The 14,494-nt window shown below is 35.6% G+C and overlaps 1 protein-coding gene across 1 annotated transcript in view; it reads left to right on the plus strand.

The window, feature by feature from the left end:
* LOC109830498 (zinc finger CCCH domain-containing protein 65-like) overlaps nucleotides 1-13,151 on the plus strand; it is a 22,497-nt gene extending 9,346 nt beyond the window's left edge. The window contains exons 3-8 of the mRNA XM_020397762.1: nucleotides 2,417-2,482; nucleotides 7,595-7,657; nucleotides 9,272-9,391; nucleotides 9,575-9,865; nucleotides 11,359-11,634; nucleotides 12,734-13,151. Of these exons, the coding sequence (XP_020253351.1) occupies nucleotides 2,417-2,482; nucleotides 7,595-7,657; nucleotides 9,272-9,391; nucleotides 9,575-9,865; nucleotides 11,359-11,634; nucleotides 12,734-12,943 (1,026 nt within the window). The 3' untranslated portion in view covers nucleotides 12,944-13,151. The remainder of the gene's footprint in view (nucleotides 1-2,416; nucleotides 2,483-7,594; nucleotides 7,658-9,271; nucleotides 9,392-9,574; nucleotides 9,866-11,358; nucleotides 11,635-12,733) is intronic.

The following is a 14,494-nucleotide window of genomic DNA, read 5'->3' on the forward strand; positions in this document are numbered from 1 at the left end:
TCCTGGATCGTCTTTCACTTACAGTACTCAAGCTTCCTCTGTGGAGTATGTTACTATTCCTATTTTGACTGCAAGCCACGTTTATTCTTTTCGCACTTGGTTTACTTCAATGTTTTGTCCTAGATCTGTGCAAAAAAAGTTAAATAACCTACTGGATCGTCTTTCACTTACAGTACTCAAGCTTCCTCTGTGGAGTATGTTACTATTCCTATTTTGACTGCAAGCCACGTTTATTCTTTTCGCACTTGGTTTACTTCAATGTTTTGTCCTAGATCTGTGCAAAAAAAGTTAAATAACCTAATATACTTCATTTTAGGTTATTAAACCTTTGGAGTTGCTTCTGTAATAAATTCTTATATCAAGATTGCTATAGTAACATTGCAGAGATTTAATGGCTGCCTTATTTTCTAATGCATGTTTGGTAGTTGCAGCCAAAACGGTCTTTCCTTCCAAAAATAGAAAGGGTGTAGGTGTCGGTATGGATGCCTGGGAATTTAAAGAATTGTCTTTTAATTAGATTAGAATTCTGATTACATTATATCTGTAACTTTTTCTCCTCAGAGTTAAATGATTCTTGTTATGACACATTATATCATCTACTTCTTTTCCCAGACCATTTTCTTGGATTTAGAAGTGTAGAAGATTGCTCCTTGCCTAGTTGTCCTTAAACTACAAGATCAAAAAATTTATACCACCCACTTGTTAGTTAGGTAACAAACCTTCCTTTTTGTGAAATCTGACCACAAGTAGAAACTCAATTACAGTTTAGCGGGAAATAAGATCAGCAATCACAGAGAAAAGGATGTTATGAGGTTTGGCACTTTGTCTACGTCCACAAAGATAGAACAGAGTCGATTTTTTATACGAGAATTCCACGAAAATCCTTCTTTTGATCTCACAAAATCCACTCTCAAACTATAGGATTTCCCTTTTGTTACTTTTGTACACCCTATTCAGCCTATCATACAATTTCGCAGCAATTTCTATTTTTTTTCTTTTCGTTTCTTTGCCTAAAATGAATCTTTCAAGGAGTAGATATTTTCTCCTATTTCCAGTTCTTGTAGGATTCCTTCTTTGACTTGGACTACTCAAAACCTAGTCCTCTTTCAAATTGGAATTGAACGTCGTCTGTAATTTGTTTCTTTCCAGTAAAAGTCACCTTTGTTGAGTCCAAGGATAAATCCTTACATTTCCTTGCTTATTTCATTGGGCAAGAGTTTATCGGGGTTAATTTCAATTTGACGTAAGACACAAAACTTGGTTAATTCTTTTTATAGGCCTTCTAATCTTTACCCCTTTTTTGGGAAATTGTAATCTTTATCATTCTTCATAATGGAAGTATTTTGAGGAAAAAGGCTTAGATGATGACGATGACGACAACTTCATTTCGTGGTATATTCTAAGTTCTAACCTTCAGTGGTGAATTTTAGGCTAAAGAGGTGCACATTTTAGAGTGACAATAACATATGAACCCATAATGATAGACGATAGTATAAAACTTTTGTAATTAGTTGTACAGGTCAGCGAGTTCCATATTAACAACCCCTTTCCAGTAGAAGCAATTTTCTAAGGACAACGTTCTGGACTTGAAAAGGGTTGGAAGTCATAATTTTATTATGTTTGCTTGTTATTGTATGCAGGAAGTGTTTCCTTTCAAGATTTTCCTTTACATCTGTTATTGAAGTTACGCATTTTCTTTTGCATCTTTGTCACCTCTTTGAATGTGCAAAACCATTTATTACTATATCTATTTCGAACATTTTTACAAACATTTTCACAAGATTGAGTGATTCCCCTTTGGCCTTGTAGTAGCTATAATGTGTTAAGCATTTAACTGTTTGTTCATTAGGCGCACCTTTTTAAATTTATTTTCTTTTATATTCAAACAGAAGCCAATATGTGCGTGCATGTGTGTAGCCATGTCTGATGCCTTATGTCCTTCATCTGGATTTTAAGAATTACCATGTCCGACACCATAGGTCTGCTGTCTGTGTCCTAGTTGATTCTTAGTTCCACCTCCAGAAATAGTAGACTGGTTGTCAATTCTTTTTTTGTTGCTTGTGGCAAACAGTTGATAAGAAAGTATATTTTTTAAGAACATTGACATGTTTCGTATGCATAAATATATTCTTGGTGGGTGATGAGTGAAAATGTGACATTGTTAATGTTTTCTTTGTCCAGAAAGTCTCTTTGGTATCTTTTATTCTGACATTTATGCTTTACACTTTTTGATCTGCATTTTTTATTTTTGACAGACTCAAATTTTCTGGATTTCAACTTGTAGAATGTTGAAATTACTTTGTCTTTGGACTAATTATCTCAGCTATGGACTATTTGACATATTATGAAAATTATTTTCCTTTCCTATTAGAGATTTATTACTTCATCCACTCTTACATTCAATTTTAAATTTCAGTTAAAGGATGCTGGGTTAAAAGAAAATGGTGCTTCCTCAGAAAATGTTGGGAAGACAGACTATGAGGTCAGGATTTTCATCCTCAAATGTTATATGTTGTTTCGAAGAACTGTTCAAGTGTTAATATGTATTTGCTTTCTGTCTGATGAATTAATTTCCTGATGATGGAACCTGTCACTTTTCAATGGTCTGAAAAATAGTGACAATTGGGTGAGTTATTCTCTCATGAGTGAATATCACTTTTGCAATTAGAGGAACACAGGTATTACATGGTTTGTTATATTAATCTGAGCATCTTAGAGCATTTTTATGTGATTCAAGGTTGTAGAAAGTTGAGTGAATTGTTAAGGTACTACTCAGACTTTTGCGCTTAAGCAAAGCTTAAGCAGGAAAAAGCATCAGGTCTATTTTTTTATTTTTAACTTTTTAAATGGGGACAAAAGGTTAAAAAAATAAGAAAAGAATGAGGAAAAACATCTGAAACTAACAAAACAATCAAATATTAGAGAAAAAATTATGCAAATGCAGATGTGACGTTTGTAGAGAGCCTAAGCATGAAGTAGATATGTAACAATACTTACATTCAATCACACAATATTAACAAACTACTATACACATTCTAGTGTGATGAACTAACATGTAGTATATTATGTACATCAAATAGTCAACAAGTTAATTACTTAATATAAATTATCAAAGAAAATTTTTTTGGTGGCTAATTCGGGGGTCACCTATGGGTTTAGTGTTGTTTCGTGTCTCGTATGCTTTTGAGCGGGCTTTTTCAATGGGAACGTGGCTAAGGGCTCAAAACTAGGTGTGCAAAAAATTATCTGTATTTGAGGAAATATTCATATCTGTTAGGATACAAATATGATTGCTAAAATCTATATATGCTAGGATATGGTTTGGGACACAGATATGTATTGAAATATCCGTATCTGTATCCAAAATATCCTAATATATGTTGGTCATAAAGTTGTAATAGTTTTAATCCCTTTAACGGATCTGAGGTTAATTTTGATGATCAAGAGATCTAATCTTAGATTTTCAGACATAATTACATATTAATGAACTCTCTTGTATCATATGAACTATTTTTTTAATATTATCTGGTTTTCACGTATTTGTTGTATCCACATGTATATTCGTATGCGTATCCGATTCTAGCGGACATGGATATGAATTTTCCTGTGTTGGATATATCTGTATATGTGATTGATAAGTGGGTATGGATATGATAAGTATCATATCCGAGCCGTATCCGAAACCATTTGCGCCCTACTCAAAATGCTTAAGTGGCTGCTTAAGTGGGGTCTTTTGCCGATTTTTATAACACTGATATGATTGTATTTCTTGTATGATAATATGTAATTTGCCCGATGATGGTTGAGGTTCTTATTATTGAAATGTCTTACTAATGTCTATTAACACTTCTAATTTACTTGGTTCTACAATATTCTTGCAACAATGTCACCATGGCAACAATCAGTCCCCTCACCCAGTCAAATAACACATGACCTGCACAGCAAGATATCAACACCATCGTCATTAATGCAAACACATAAAAGGGCATTATCCACTTTGCAGTTCGTTAACACTAAGCATATGATTGACACAAAGAAACACCATAATGACTAAGCAAACACATAATTCAGTCAACATACTGATAGCAGTCCTGTGAGAATGCATTGCACACCTGCACATATTTAATTTGCGCATATATTCATCCATTGTTCATATTGCATATATGGACATTCAATTTGTACACATACATATTCAATTGCATTCATGCATGCAATGTCATCTCCTCCCACACCTGCCGACAGCAATCTTGTAGTCCTTGTCATTCAGAAATTGTTCGATAAATCACATCAAGCATCATCTACATCTGAAGCCTTGGCACAAGCAGATCATCACTACCCAAAGAACCATGTATTGGAACATAGACTGTCATATGCATTCTGAAAACCGATCAGAAATTTATTTATTTTTTCCACATACGTGCCCGGTATTTACTTATATGTCATCCTTTTGAGTGTACCAATTTACCTGCACTTTTGCACATATTATTTTTTATGCACAATCACATCCTATTCGTAAATCTGCAAAAGGAATATGATGCATGGGTTGAAATCGTGTGATTTGAATTGCTTCCTGACTTCGCTTTCAAAATTATTCATGACCCTTCAAACCTAGCATTAAGCTGAGATCTAGGGAATTTCTTTTCCTGCCTCATCTCCTCTATAAGTTGCATGAATTTTATTTTAGGAACTGTAAGTATTCTGTATAGTTGATCTGCCGCCCTCAGTTGGAGTGCTGTTGGGGGCATGGGCTTGGATGGGGAGAAGGCATAGACAAGAAGATGGATAAGCAAGAAAGAAAAGGAAACATGACGAATCAATCTTTGATCTACTAGCTTTTGTTTTCAAGAGCTGATGTGCTGTTCATTGGATGGAAACAGGAACAGAGAAGTAAACTAGTAAAAAGAAAACTAATGAATCAAGCTTGCTGAATTACCTGACTGCCCAAGGTTGCATTGGTGGACTGGAGATGATAGACAATTACCTTTGACCTGATGAAAGAGAGAAGTAGAAATAGAAATATAATACTAGATACCAGCACTTTGGAAGGGAACATTAAAAAAAAGGCTGAAAATATGGAATTAATATGGTGGGAACTTTAGGAAGATATAACTATTTACAGTTAAATGTGAGGGGGGGTTATTCGTTGGTGTAATTTGGTGTAATTTGGGGTAAATTGTTCCAATGGGGTAATTTTACCCAATGGGATAATTGAGTGGGATAAAGTGGGGTAAAATGGGGTAATAGGACAATTTGAGTGGGACAAATTTAGTATGACATCTTTTTATAATTATGATCATGTAATGCGCTATATCAAATTATTGTGACAACGAACTCTTGATGCACACCGGAGTACATCTCATCAGAATTTGCTTCCCTTCCCCTTCCATGTACTCTCGGCTCCAATTCCTAATATTATCAATTTATAACAATAATAACTAATATGAAAAATAATAAAGACAAATTAAAAACTAAAATTTTCAATTATCAAAAGAAAAATGTCAGCTCGATTCTGGACATGCCATCTCCCAAGAAAGCACAAGCATTCTTGACATGAGCACATAATCCACAGCGACTGTGAGAACATCGATCTCAGCAAACAAAAATAAAACCCTAATTTGAACAGAATTGTGAAAAAAGGGAAATTAGAATCAACCTGCACTGATCCTTAGCAGGAAAGACGCCGAGGGCGTTGAAGAGCATCAAACTGAGGAGGAGATGACGAACGAGGGCGGAGAGTTGAGAGTTGCGACATGACCAGTAGAGCTCAAGCTAGTTCGCTCTCAACAGCAGATCCGGCGCTCGAGAACGGCGACGGCGGCTCGGGCGAACGAGCTCGAGAACGGCGCGAGCGACCTCGAGGACGGCGACAGCGGAGCTGGCTCAGGCTCGAGAACGATGACGGAGGAACGGGTGAACGCCCTCGAGAACGAAGACGGCGATCGTGATCTCGCTCGGGCTCGAGATCGGAAGTGGAGTAATCGATCCCCTCTTTTGTTCCAGGAGGCGAAAGTGGGTAAATTTTGGGCTGGGGGCTGAGTCAAGCTTATATAGGTGGGATAATTTTAGGGGTAATGGAGTTTTTGTTCCCCAATTACACCAACAAATCAATAACACCAAAGAGTTTACCCCAGTTCCAATTACACCAATGAATAACACCAAAAAGTGGTGTTCCAACCAGTTCCAATTACACCAATGAATAACACCAAAAAGTGGTGTTCCAAAAATTACCCCATTATCCCACTTTTTACACCAATGAATAACCCCCCCTAACACCAAAAAGTGGTGTTCCAAAAATTACCCCATTATCCCACTTTTTACACCAATGAATAACCCCCCCTGAGTGAGAAATGGCTACTGAAGATCTCTTGAAGTAAATGAAACAATAGTAAGTGTCTACCTAAATCTAATCAGCAACTAGAAAGGAAAGTATTAATCAGGTTCTAAGGTAATTGTACTATAACTTCAGCATCTAAGCGAGCAAGCTACTAATCAAGTGAAATTGAACTAACCAGAGAAAAAAGAAAATTTTGAATCTTGTAACATTACATGATCATATTCATAAACCACTATCCATTAGCAAAAAATCTATATAGGATTTTAGGCTAATAACACTACTTATTTATATTGATGCTGATATTCGTGATGTCTAATTGTTCATAAACACAGAATACTGTCGTGTATGGTACACTATATACTCAACATACAACAAATAGATCCAAGATGCGAAGGATAGAAATTAACCAAACTCTTATCGAGGAAAGAGAATGGGAAGACAGAAGAAGAAAGTAGAATGAGGTGATAAGTATACAAAGCACTTTAACTAACAAGTCACGTATCAACTCAAAATTCAGACCTTTCAACCATTGAACTTTTTACACATGTGCCTATTCGACTGCATGGATATATGGCTGCATTATCTTTTATGTGGCCGCTGGTAATCTTTTTCACACAGGTGCCTAATTCGAGTATATGGCTTCAGTTTTCCACCGCATACATGACCACATGAATTGTATTTTTTTAAAATATTAATCACTTTTTTTCCAATCTAAATATAACTAATGTTTGGCAATTGACATGATATAGGAATGCATGCAACATGTGAGAAGATAGTATAAAATGCCCCCAAGTTTACCCTGCTTTTCTAACACGCCCACAACTTTTTTTATTTTTTATTTAACAATGAAGCCCTAAATTTTACCCCTCTTCTAGGCAGCCCTCAACTTTTTTCTTTCTTTCTTTCTTTTTTTTTTTTTTTTGAAATGAAGCACCGAAGTCTACTCCTATTCTGAGAAGTCCCCAAATCTTCTTGTTAAAAAAGGAATTTTCTTCTCAGAAAAGAAAGTTGGGGTCTTCTTAGAAGAGAGGGGGTGAACTTTGGGGCTTCTTTGTCAAAGCACTTCTGGAATATACCTAACTTTTGACTAACTTAGCTGTATTTCTTTCTATTGTTTTTTTAATGTTGCATTCAATTCTACTTGTTTTCAGAGCATGTCATTATTATATACATCTGTTGTTTACATCTGTTGTTAATTGATAAACCCTATAATGGTTTCATTCGTACTGTTCTTGATGTTTAATGTTAAATTACTTACAGAAGACTCACAATGAAAAGAAAGGGGGAACTTTTCCAGATAGTAATGGACAAATCAGTTGCAAGGTCTGCATTCCCCTCTCAACTGTTTTTAATTGAAGTGCTATCTATGTATTTCTAGATATTGCTATGCCATAGCCATTTTGGAGCACATTCTTACAGGTTGCTTTTATTTTACATTATTTTATTATAATTCTTATTATGAAATGACAAGCTTCTCATGTGTCATGTTTATGTGAAAGTCCTGGTTTTGATTCTTTTTTAAACTTTGGCTGCTAAGGGAAATGGTCGAATCCTATGAGAAACGGAAGTAAAGGTAGAGGTAGGTCAACATGTTACTTGTAAATCTTTTTATCTCATTTTGCTTAGGAATTTAGTATGTGGGTTCGTGATTAAAAATGGATATGAAGGCACTATAAATGCAGTTCCTATATCCGTTATCTGACAGTTTGCATTCCTAGTTTCTATCATACACTGAAAAATGTGGATCCACTTGAACGTGATAAGTTTTTGTTATTTTTAGCCATGTATCTTATGTTACTTGATAAATGGCAAAGGAAAGTCAAATTTATTTGAACTTTAGTTCTTAGACACTCTCGGGCTATGCTTACAGAGGAGTCAGCTAAAGTTGAGGCCTGACTCCTGTAATTCCTTCCAGAATATACAAAAATTTGGTGGGGATAAGAATACAATGATTACTCTGATTCCTGTTATTCCTTCCAAAATTACATAAATTTGGTGGAGATAATAATACACTGATTACATGGATGTTACCTAGGACCATCAAAAATCTACTCTTGTTTTAGCACAAGTGACTCCTACCCTAAGGTGGAATTATTTGTGCCTGAGAGTTTAGGCCAAATTCTACATAATTTTGGTTAATTCTAAATGTACATTTCACCTTTCAAACAACAAAAGACTGAAATCTGATTCCCCACTCTCATTGGGTTTCAAACCCATAACTTGCACCCTTAGTCCCCCATCCAAACACTAACTAAATGATGCAGATCGAATGAGAATTTCCTCAATTTGGTTTTATTTTCATAGAATTTGAAGGGAAAGGGTTTGTCTGAAAATTCTTTCATCTCAGAATGATTGGGCTTTTACACAATTATACTTCAGGAACTGTGCACATCTCGTAATGCATTCCCCCTGTTCACTGTTTTAAATAAAGATTGGTAAAATTTATGCTCCTGCCTATGCTATGTTGCTGATTGTTCAACCTTATATAATTTCCTCGGGTGTGTGAAATTTGGTAGTATAACTAAGTTGTATATGCAATTTCTCTAGGACTAGATGCAGGGCCCTACGAAATAATGCTGTGATAAATTTGTGGTTGTCATTTCTGTCTGCACATGTGTAAATCATCAGTTTGCATCAAGGTCTTGGTTTAGGTGAATTATTTTGTAAATATTTTCCATTTTCACAAATTTTTGTGGTCTTACTTCTTGGACAAATAGGCCAATTGGATTTTATTATCGGTCAAATGATTGGACTAACTTCAAGTGCATGGCTTAGTAATCATCTGAAAATTCTGCTACAAGTACTTCTTTCGATATATATCTGATTACCTGTAGTCATTTATGCTAAAAGCATCAAATGTGCTTGTCCTGCTTGATATTTTCTTTTGATTTTCATCTTCCAATGCTGGTTTTACTGAAAACAGAAACTGTTTTGCAGTATTACTCATCACCTGGAGGTTGCAAGTATGGGAATGCCTGTAAATATAATCATAATGAAAAAAATGAATTTCCAGCACCACCAGCAGCGCTGAACTTTTTGGGCCTTCCAATGCGGCCGGTGAGTCTATCATTGTGATTATGTTTTCTTGATTCTTGTTGTATATGTCAAGAAAAGTACCCAAAAGTCTGTAGCCATCTATCATTGTGATGTTTTCTTGATTCTTGTTGTGTACGTCAAGAACAGTACCCAAAATTCTGTAGCCATGTATCTTGGCCTTATGGATTTCAAATTCCTTATCAGGGAGAGAAGGAGTGCACATATTACATGAGTACTGGAAGTTGCAAATATTCAACCAATTGTAGGTTTCATCATCCAGATCCAACTGCTGTAGGTGGCCAAGATCCTTCTTCAGGATATCAAAATGGTACCCTTCCTCAACCACATGCTCCACCAGCACAACCGCCTATGACATCATGGCCAGCTCAGCAGAATCCAAATGACCAAGTACCTTATACACCGCCACCTTATGTTACAGGATTTTATTTACCTCCTCAAGGGCTCCATCCAAATCCAGAATGGAATAGTTATCCGGTAATGTTCAAAACATTGTTGCAGCATTTCAATGTGAATTGTTTTTTCTGTTGTTTCTTCTCCTGTGATGATATTGATTACATTAAATTCTCGAAAACTATGGGGATTGGCAAAATGTTTAGGACGCATTTGGGAAAATGGCTTAAACCTCTAGCAGACTTGTTTGATACACTTGTTAAATTTTTTTTAGCATAAACATGTTCTGTAGTCCAGAATGGAATAGCTATCAGGTAATGATTTAAACATTATCGTCTTTTTTTTCCACCCTTTTGTTCCTCTTTTGGTGATGTGATTAGTTATTTTCACGAAAACTATGAGGATCAGTAAATTTTATTAGTGCACATGAGGAGAAGGGTTTAAAGTTTAAACATCTAATTGACTTGTTTGATAAACTTTTTATGTTCTTAAGCATAGAATTCTTCTACAGTTACTTGTGCCATAAGATCTCTATGGACATTACTGCTTTTATGGATTTTTTTTTGTAGGGCTAATATGTTAGCCGTCCAAGTATTTACATGTAAAATTGTGAATAACAGAGTTCAAAATCAAGTGCCAGTTTGATTGTGTTTCTTATGTTGTAGTTGTACTTATTAAATATTTATATGTAAAGTAACAGTATTAACCATCCTTTTCAGTTTTAGACCTGAGCCTAAAGAAATCCTAACTCTTTTAAAGGGACATTTATAGAGCATATTGGAATCTATTTGATGCTGAGCCTGTAGAATCGGACCTCTTTTAAGCAGACATTTCTATAGCTGATGCAGGTCTACCTTTTTAACTTTAGGTAAACATTCCATTTAGATAGCTGACAGGATATATTAGCCAACTGATAAGACGTTTAAGATTTTAAGTAATATTCCACGTACATACTGGCATCTGAACTGATGTTAATGAACAGGTTGCCAGAACAATCAAAAGTTTTCCGATTGATGTGACTGCAGATCGTTGCATTCATGAATCTTGAGATCTATGCATAGTTCTTGGAAATCAATGTCGATAAAGATTTCAATAGTACTTGCAGTACAAAATCTTTTAACGATCTTCATTTGGTTTATATTCTAGTGAATATCTAGTCTATGACATTGTAGAATAAAAGCAACATTCCAGTATTGCTGGATGTCCATCTGTGCCATTTTTGGTATTAGCTGGTTTTGCAAATGCTTTTGCTAATCTAACGAGAAGGCTCATGTGTATTAAAATCATAATGCCATGTGGAGAAGGTTGAGGGATTTATGGTTAGCCCCTAATACTACTCCCCACTGGAATGTGTTCTTGTGGGCCAATCTGTGCTGGGTTTCTTTCTCTTTTATATACAAACTTGGTGGCTCATGAAAGATTATATCTGATCATATGATTAGTTCCCTTATGCTATTAATTTAATTCATCTATTTTTTTACTGCTTGTTTGTGTGCTTTTAGAGAGAATTGCTTAGTAAATTTTGTATAAATCCTGGTGATGCACCATATTGACCTGTTTGTTTTTTGAGATTTCAGGCTCCTGCAAGACCGTTGTTTACACCTGAAATGAATATGCCACACCCTCCATCTGCTGCTACCATGAGAGATACTATGCATAAGGGAAATGGTTCTGCTCCGAAACATGCACCAGACGCCGAATATCCTGAGAGACCTGGCCAGCCAGAATGTCAGTTTTTCATGAAAACTGGGACTTGCAAATTTAAAACAGCATGCAAATTTCACCATCCAAAGAGTCGCCTTCCAAAAACATCTGGAGTCAATGTCAGCCCTGTTGGCCTGCCGCTTAGACCTGTAAGTTGCTATTTTCACATACATTAACTTCAATACTGGTCCCCCTAGATAGCTGCTGTTAGAATGGGGAGTGAATATTCTATCAACTTCAAAAAATTTGGTATAAATTGACAGTTGTACCCTTTTTGTTTCAAACACAAACCCACGATCCATTTAACTTAAACCTGTTTACACTCCCACACCTGTTTCGTTAAAATCCAGACCTACACCCAATTAAGAACTCATCTTCCCCAATGGTCCAAACCTTTACCAAATCCATTCTTGTAACAGCTAGTTTCCTGTGAGCTCTAAAAAATCTCATTGATTATCCTTCGTTCTTCTTCTCTAACCTTGAATCTTTATCCTAAAGCATCTAGAGCTTTCTGATAGAATGTTTTGGTAAATTAACAACCCATTTTCAAGCATAAGAGAGCGGGAAAACTCTTGTTTGGAGGTATGTTTAGAGGTGAGGGTATTTTTCTTGACTAATCACCCATGGTTAAAGCATTTACCCAATGATGGTTAAGGTTTTGAATGGTTATTTTAACAGAGGCACTAATTTCAAAATATTAGAAGATTTTGTGGACTCAATAGCAATTTCAATGATTTGGGGGACCTACTAACAATTTCAATTATTCAGGCGACTAATCTCAAAATTTTAAGATTTGAGGGACTAATATTGTAATAACCCCTTAATATGATTAACTGTCCTTTTTTTGCACCCAGTTGCTTCCTCGTGTATAGCTCTTGCTAGTCAGGTAGTTCAAAGTTGCAGCCTTGAGCAGTCTTCCTAGGTTCACTAATCAATAGTACTCTTGATTATTCCTTTTTGATTAAACGGCAGATAACTCCTCTCATAACACAGTAGTCATCACCCTTCAATCCTTTCATTAGACTTGTCGCCCCTGGATTGGCAAATTGAGAAGATAAACTTCAGATAACCCCCTTTTTCTCATGAATTGATGGGTGATAACCGTTATCTGCAATTTACCCTTTTGTCCAAACTAAAATTTCTGGTTCTCCCAATTTAATTTCTTAGATTATAATGAGAAGCTATGATGCCTCATCTCATGTGTACATTCCTCTTATTTCTATTTACCCATTGTGTATTTCTTCCCAGGACCAACCTATATGTACACATTATAATCGACATCGGATCTGCAAGTATGGTCTTTCCTGCAAATATAATCATCCAATGGATTTCAACCCTTCTGTAGCTCCAGCTGCAGTCCCAGCATCATCTCGGAAAGTATCTCCAGTGCCCGGTATCGAACCACAAGAGGTTAGAACTGAAGGCAATACCAACTCAAATCAGGAGTCAGAATGGTGATTCTTCTGTTTCCCCCCCTTTTTCTTTTCATTTTCCCCATCATCAGTCTGCCTTCCATTTTCTTTTATGTTTTCCTTTTTCTCTTCTTTTATGTATAAATATGAAACATAGTATACTATGTATGGACAACGAAGCAATAATTTACAGGATCTGTATGAAAAATCTTTGGTGGATAATTGCCAGCACTTGACAGCCATGTTTTAAGTTATGTTGTTAAGGGTTGTCTGCGGTAAGCTGCTTCTGGTATTTGGATATGACATTTTGCTTGTTGCTGCAATTTTTAGTAGCAACCAATGACGCAGACTATAGCTGAAATGATGGTCTTGGTGCAATGATATTAGCTGGAGAAGCAGTTGAATTCGCAGCATTTCTCACAAATATTGGCAAAATACGTGAGATCAGAATCCGCCTCCGATGTTTTATATATACTTGAGCTATTTGCTTGTACATTGGAATTTACCCGCTTTCAAAAAAAAAAAAAAAAATAGAACTCATATATTTTACTTCGAACTAATTTTATTTTCTTTTTTTTATTTAGTTTAGATTATCAATGTACCTGAATCATAGCTGCTGGTTGAAGCATGAAAAGCTGTATCATCTTTCTTTTACTGCAAGTTAGTGGCCCCCCCCCCCCCCCCCCTGCCATACCTAAAAATCACCCTTACAAATAGGTTAATTAATTCTTTTTTATTTTATACATAGACAACATTTAAAGTTGGTTTTTGTTGCAATCAACCACCTTCCGGTCAATTTCTTCACTTAAAACCTAAATTTAGCCTTAAAAACTCACATTCTATGTACATGACTCTTTAATTTTTTTTTTTAGTGTTTAGGTCTTGTCAAGATATAATTCACATACCTTGAACTTAAATTTTTAAAGCTTATTTTTGGGTTTTTAGTAAAAATTTAACTAGGAGGTGGTTGATTGTAACAAAAACTAACTTTTAAGATGGATTATGTATAAATTGAAAATGAAATGTAATTTCCATATAACTACCCTATGATTAAGGTAGTTTCAAGGGGAAAAACCTTTGGATTGTAACTTAAGGATGGACATATGCTATTCATTAATACATTTGCTTAGAACCCGTTTGGCAAGGGGTTAGGTTAAGAGGGGTGATCCATTCTTAACCCTCCAAACGACTTAGCCACTGTTTGGCAACCAAAAAAAGTGTCTTATCTAAGAGCTTGTGTCTTATTGACTTGGTCAATAAGCTAGTAGAGCTGTTTGGTGACCAAAAATAGGAAGAGATTATTTTAGAGATTGTGTCTTTTGCAAGTAGCTTTTGAAAAGCTACCTCAAGTAGCGTTTGTCTTTGGGAATGAGCTGCCAATTTTTGTCTTCCGTTTTTGCCCCTAATAATTCTAATTTTATATCAATAATATTGCATGTCTTTTTTAGTCATTTAACAAACTTAAGCTAGTTGTACAGCTACTTTTGCCAAACAGCTCTAGTCAATCAGCTAGCTACACAGCTAACAGCTTTCAGCTACAATTTCACAGCTTTCAGCTAGCTTAACAGCTTTCAGCTATAATCTCGCAGCTTTCAGC

This window comes from Asparagus officinalis, chromosome 2 (assembly GCF_001876935.1).
Source record: "Asparagus officinalis chromosome 2, Aspof.V1, whole genome shotgun sequence".
Taxonomy (NCBI): Eukaryota; Viridiplantae; Streptophyta; class Magnoliopsida; order Asparagales; family Asparagaceae; genus Asparagus; species Asparagus officinalis.